The 6,689-nt window shown below is 41.7% G+C and overlaps 1 protein-coding gene across 3 annotated transcripts in view; it reads left to right on the forward strand.

Annotated features, from left to right (window-relative positions):
- Nucleotides 1-6,689, forward strand: part of celf3a (cugbp, Elav-like family member 3a) — a 27,267-nt gene that overhangs the window by 9,201 nt on the left and 11,377 nt on the right. For all 3 annotated transcript variants that reach the window (XR_004334921.1, XM_032535203.1, XM_032535204.1), the window contains exon 4: nt 5,044-5,092. Coding sequence is in view for 2 of the 3 variants with exons in the window: in XM_032535203.1 (XP_032391094.1) it covers nt 5,044-5,092 (49 nt within the window). In the remaining variant the exon portion in view is untranslated. The remainder of the gene's footprint in view (nt 1-5,043; nt 5,093-6,689) is intronic.

A 6,689-nucleotide genomic window follows, 5' to 3' on the forward strand; every position in this document is an offset into this window, starting at 1 on the left:
ACGCACACACACACACACAGACAGACAGAAATGTGTCCGTGATTCAGTTCTTTTCCCCTTCTGCTTCACTGAGTCGATTCAAACAACAGTTGACATACATATTTAACAGTCAGAAGAGACAAAACAATTGAGAGTCAACTTGAGTGTTGTTAGAAATTTACTCTTTGATATTCAGTTTCTCCACTTTCAAGGATCTTTTTGTTGGCTATCTGACAAAATAAAAGGCTGAATGTCAGCTTCAAGAGCTGTCAGCTCCGCCTCAATACTGGACAGACTAGTGAACCCTGTAGGAGAAGGAGACAGCACAGGGAGCAGCTTTGACTCTGAAGACTGGACCATGGATTAAATATTATTGAACTGTACAAGTGTTTGTGTTTGATTGATTTAGAGACTGGTTGAATTGAGAGGAGGTAGACTCTCTGGTCGTTCTCTCTGATTTGTGTGCTTGCCCGCCCATGCGTGTGTGTGCATCTGTGTACATCCATGTTTGGAAACAAGAACAGACCATACTTCTGCATCTCTGCTTTTTTTTTTTTTATATCCCTGCCTTTGTGGCTTTGTTCCAACTCTGTGTGAGCTCACAATCATCTGCGTCTATTAATCTCTTTTTTTTCTTCTTTTTTTTTGCCTGTGAATATACCAATTTCCACCTGCGCTCATTCTTTTCCCCCCCGAGTGAATTCACAAGTGCGTCCCAGCGTAAGTGCATTTGCAAAGAGAAGGCGGATGGAGAAGCGAGGTAGCAAAAGCAACAGAGATGGGTGAGGAATAGAACAGGGAGGGGAGAGGGAGTCGCGAGGTTGCAGGTTGATTACGGTCGCAGGTCTCGTTGCCTGGAGACGGCGGGGACGAGGGATGCCAGGTTGCTAGGCGACCAGCACGATGCAATGACCAGAGCTGTGTGATGGAGCGGATGGGAGGTAAAGATGGAAAATTGTCTTTGTGCCCCCCGCCCCACCCAACTACACCACCCCCTTTCCACTTCCAACTCTGCCTCCCTGCTGTAAATGTTCTTGAAAGAGCAGAGGAGATGGTCTTTGCTGATATATTTACCATTGAGAGTGGCTGCTTTTCAGGGCAGACAAGCAGAATGGATTGAAATTGGAGAGAAAACAGGCGACAGAAATGTGTCACCCTCACACAGCAACAGCAGCCTGCTATACAGACTTAACAACACTGGCTGCGTTGAGCTGCGAATGTAGAAATTATTGTCTTCTCTGCAGCAGGTCCAAACAGAGAAACATATCCTCAATATGTTTTACTCTGACTGTAAACAACGCTCAATCTAAGACACATTTATGTTGCTTTAGTAGTTGAAAATGCATTTACAGTGGTGCATATAGACATTGATGTTGTGGGGGGTCATGCATTATGGCGAAGGGGTTGAGCTGTGATTTGATTGGATAATCTATGGATTTAATATCTCATAATCCTAGCAAAATCCCCCGCGGCATCACAGAGCGAAAAAGATTAAGTATGTGTAGATGTTGCTGTGAGTGACAGGAGCAGACAGAGAGAGAGTTTGTGTGTGTGTGTGTGTGTGTTAGTATGAGTGTGTGTGTGGACAATGAACGTGTGTTTAGTCAGAGGATGATTGTATATAATATCTGTGTGTTTGAAGATAGAGCACAAGTGGAAGAAAAAAATCAAATAGCAAAACACACTGGTAAAATGGCTGTTGATCAGGCAGGTTTTGCCTGTGTGTTGTCAGTATGGGACTGTTTTTGTAAACAAGCCTAAGAGAGAAAAGGGAGGGAAGGGGAGCAACAGGAGGAGGAGGGGAGAGCGCAAATTACTGTTAAGTGTACGTTAGTGGTTTAGACTTGAAGGGAGATACGTTTCTTCTTGGTTCTGCATCTGCTCTTGAGGCAGCGCCTACATTCAACAGGCACGAGCGCTCCCTCCGTCATCCTTGCTTTTTTTTCTCTGTTTCATTTTGCCTCTCCTCCTTGCCTCACCCACTCCTCCCTCACACATCTAATCCCTCTATCTCTCGACCTAGAAGCACCCTTTGTCCTCCTCATTTGTTTTTCCCCCGTCTCTACTGCATGTCATTCAGGGCAACCTTGTTTACCTGATGTAGGGTTTTCATCACCGGGGTTGTCATGACAATGACCATGCGAGTGCGGACTTCGTCAGAGAAGTGGGGCCGGTTGCCGTGCCGATCTGAAGTGGCACAGACTCGATGGTCTCCACTTCTCACTGTTTTCCCTCTTGTATATTCTAATTATATTCAGAATTCCATAGAGCCATCTGCCGCGCTTCTCCCTATCACCACCACCACGGCCTTTGCTGTTTGTCTTCCTGCACTGAAATATGGGCCCCAGCATTTTACTACAGGCATTATCCAAACATGCCATTAATCAAAGATGTCACGTTAAACTACAGCCAAGAGGTTGTACCATCAGCGTCGACTCCTGAACTCGACTCTTGAAATTAGACAGCATTTCTCACCAAGAATGATCTTTTATCTTTGCATTAGAAAAGGAGTTCACGTACCCGGGTTAGCTCAGTTGGAAGAGTAGGCGCCCATATACAGAGGTTTACTCCTTGACACAGCGGCTGCGGGTTCAACTCTAACTTGCGGCCCTTTGCTGCGTGTCGTTCCCCCTCTCTCTCCCTTTTCATGTCTTCATCTGTCCTATGGAGATGAAGGCCTAAAATGACTGGAAAAAATCATCTGAAAGAAAAGTTACTCATGTTGTAGATGAATGTGTCTATGGATATTGCTGTTATTGTATAGCATGTACACAGGGCCATAGCAACCAACAAGGACACCAAGGAATCGTTGTCAATATTTGTTTACCAAATTTTACTTTTACTAAATGCAACTTTTACATACATAATACAGACATATATAAACTCATATATTTGAAGTACACTTTATGTCACATCCATCTGACCATGTATCTTTTACCTATCCCGATTGCATATCTGATTAGTAAAAGAAAAATAATGGCGTATGATACACCATTATTGTATCCTTCGCGATCAGGTTTGATTTTATTTCTTTAAAAACTGTTTTCAGAGATACTGTTAGTTCAACATTTTTTCCATTAAATATGCACTTTCAAATTCAAATTAAAAAGCTAAGGTGCATTCTGATTTAATATAAATGTTACCAAGAGAGACAAAAGTAAAAAGACTTAAAAAGTCAACACACGTCTAATTTTTTAAAGTAAATATCTTAATATTTGACCTCAGAATTTCTAAAATCCTGTCTATGACTTAAACAAAAATACACAATTAGATAAAAGAATGCAAATGAAGAGTAAGAATAAAGCAAAGTTAGTTTGATATTTAAAACGCTTAAATAGAACAGTAAGTCATAAAGATATACTACACATTTAATCTCAATGGGCAGAAATTTGTTGGTGCTGATAGCATAAGAAGTGAGTGGTATATGGTAAACAGTGGACAAGAGCCAATGAATGGACCCTTTTATAATGACATACAGTAAGTCATAATTGTTGAATGCTTTCATCCAAAGGGCCTTAAACACCACAACTTTATGAATTTTAGCCCGTGGGCCCAGTCATGTTGTCTTTCCCGCAAACCAAACTGTGATTTAAACACAAATTACTATTCACTGACTGCAGGAGCTGAGGCCCACATTTCCTTGACTGATTGGAATATGGTTTTGAGACTTCCCCCCCCCCCCCCCATCTACTCTATCATCCTATTAATTGGTCCAATCAATTCAACGCTCTCAGTCAGGAGGCACAGGGGCCATCTGCAGCAGGTGTTGGTGGTATTTTGGTCGGTGGTTCTGCGTGGAGGTGACGGTGTTTGTGCATGCGAGTCCCGGCAGCAGAGCATGACCGTGGACCAGATCAATAGTGTCTCCTTTTGACTGATCACAGCGGATCAATCAGTGACACAGGATCAGGATCTGGCTGAAATGTCACCAGCTCCATAATAAAGACCTTCATTAAGCCATAGTTAACATAGTGTCACTCTGTTGCTTCCACTCCTCCCTCCTCCTCCTCCTCCTCCTCCTCCTCTCCCCTCCTCCTCCTCCTCCTCCTCCTCTCCTCCCCTCCTCCTCCTCATCCCCATCACACACATCCCCCACTTCCATATGCTCCTTCCCTTCCCCTCAATCTCACTCTTTTGCCCTCTTTGTTCTACTTTTCTTTATTTTATTCAATACCTCCTTTCACTGTTTCCGTGCTCTATACATTTGAAAGATGAGGCACCGAAGCACTGAAGTGTGCACAATTTCATTTAGGGCTTTTGTTAAATAGTGGGGAGGATAATAATTGTGGCAAAGTAAAGACAAAAAAAAAGGCATTTCAGCAATTTGCCTTTTGATGAATTATGAAAAGGTCACCTAATTGTGTGTGCTCTCCTTTTTACTTCACGTCGTTCTACGTCATTGTTTTTTTTTTCTTCAGATAGCATTCTTTCCTTTCTAACCTTGTTTACCCTCATCTCTGTCTCTCAGGCTCAGAATCGCTCGCTATTCTGATGCTGCATGCTCCTAATCCAGATTAGCCGGAGAGTGTTCTTAATCTTATCACTTCCCCAATCCCGCGTGGGTGTGTGCTTTTCCTGGTTTTGTCTGATAGGGGGAGAGGTAACGATAGATGGCAGGATTAAAGCAGATTCTGAGAGAGACTCAGAGAGTGGAGGTGGAGAGAGAGTGAGAGAGCAAGAGAGCAAGAGAGAGAGAGAGAGAGAGTGAGAGAGAGTGAGAGGAACTGCCAGCCAGGGTCTTCTACAGTAGAGTTTGCACAAATTTGAAATTAGTGAGGGATTATAGGAGGGGGGAGCTCAGGCCAAAATCATGAACATCCATACATACACGCATATGTCGCTGTTGAGTCACATTAAAGCATCAATAGCATTTCTAGATGGGTGACATAAAATCAGTAAACATTGATGTCCTCTTTTTGAAGGTTACAAGACATTAGTGGTCACACTTTGATTAAGTGCCTGTGTGTATAAATTCTATTTAGTGATTTTTCCTGTTTTTTTCTCGTGTTGATGATCACCACCTCTGACCTGAATTCAAAACTGACTGTGCCTCTGTCTTTCCAGATGAACCGCCCAATCCAAGTGAAGCCAGCGGACAGCGAGAGCAGAGGGGGTAAGAGACACCTGTCCCCATCCATAATCACAGCATCTGTTCAAACACCACCTTCGCCATGCAAACGACCAACATTTTCCATCTTTAAAAAATTAATTTGGTCTTGAATCCACACTGAAACACTTGTTTTTCTTGCAACAAGTTTTTGAGTACAGTTCCTGCAAAGGTGACAATATCTTAAAATGACACCACCAAAATTAAGACAATATCATTTGATGATTAAGAAAAATTCTACAATCAATTGCAACAACAATTTGCATAATAAATATGCAAGATTTTATCATCCCGCCAAACTATGATTCAACATTTAGTATTAGATTTTTACAAATTCAATTTAAGTTACACACTGTGCCTAGCTTTAACATCTTCAAAGCTGCATGTTTAAACTCCCACATCTGACTCGATAAATGCCACTGGAGATCGTTCTGCCCTAACATCTAATCAATCAGTCACCTAATCACAGTTCATTTTTACCAACATTAATGAGCACACTGTCACATATTTAAGTTGTTCAAAAACTTCAAGGATCAGGTTTTTGTGTGTGCTGTTCAGTACAATTTATACACTATATGTTATTGTTGCCCATTTTGCAAAGCATTCTGTCATTTTATGGCAGATTTTGGTTTCAGTAATAATCAATTTGTAAACTTTTCACAAGAGGAAAAGCAAAGGTGAAAATAATCAGATGAATGATGGCTAAATTCCATTTAGCTCTCGTCAGTTTCAGGGTCCTGGTATTGTGCATAGCGTCTCACTGTCACGCTGTCATAGCCTACTGGGTCACTAGAATAGACCAGACCAGAGCCATCGTTAATGTTATTAGTTACAACTGTGCTCTTCCTACAATGACAAGTCAAACTGTCTGCTGTGACAAGGCCTGTTGATGATCAGTTCTTGAGCTTGAGGACACTTGAAATTAGCCTGATAGGTAATCCCTCCCAGTCAAAATAATGGTAAGCTTTATTTTTGCTCTTAACTCTTACATGTGGACTGTCAAACCACAACCTTTTTATACAAGAAGTAACCAAATCATAGCTCGTGAATTCAATGCTTTACAACAGCCACATCTCAAATTGACAAACCACACAGGCAGACCTTTCTAATTAAAACCATATTTTCAACCACACTATCCTGTAACAACTGCATACATGTGATAAAAAAAAACAATAGACCATGACATTCTTACTGTGACTGATTCTGTACCTCAAGTTTTTTGACAGTTGATTTTTTCATACCATGCCGAAATAAATGGGAAAGAAATGGCAACTTGAATGTTAAGAAAAATAAAGATCACAATGTATACATCTATCTGCATGCTTTGGAGAATAGTCTGCAGGGATGCATGTGATTTGTAGTGAATGGGTTATAACACGCAGAAACACTGGTCTGATCCTTCACAGACGGGGACAGACAGAGCAGCTTCACTGACAGCACAGAGGGTGACAAACATTTGAGTCACCGCCAGATGCTGTTTGTTTGTTGTGATGTTCATGTTACTGCACTCTGGTGGTGTTGTGAAGCATAGCAGGCTGATCCATCCTGCTTTGAAGCTTCTTATCACACTGTTGTTGTCCTTTATTATTCATGCATGTACGGT

This window comes from Etheostoma spectabile, chromosome 14 (assembly GCF_008692095.1).
Source record: "Etheostoma spectabile isolate EspeVRDwgs_2016 chromosome 14, UIUC_Espe_1.0, whole genome shotgun sequence".
NCBI lineage: Eukaryota > Metazoa > Chordata > Actinopteri > Perciformes > Percidae > Etheostoma > Etheostoma spectabile.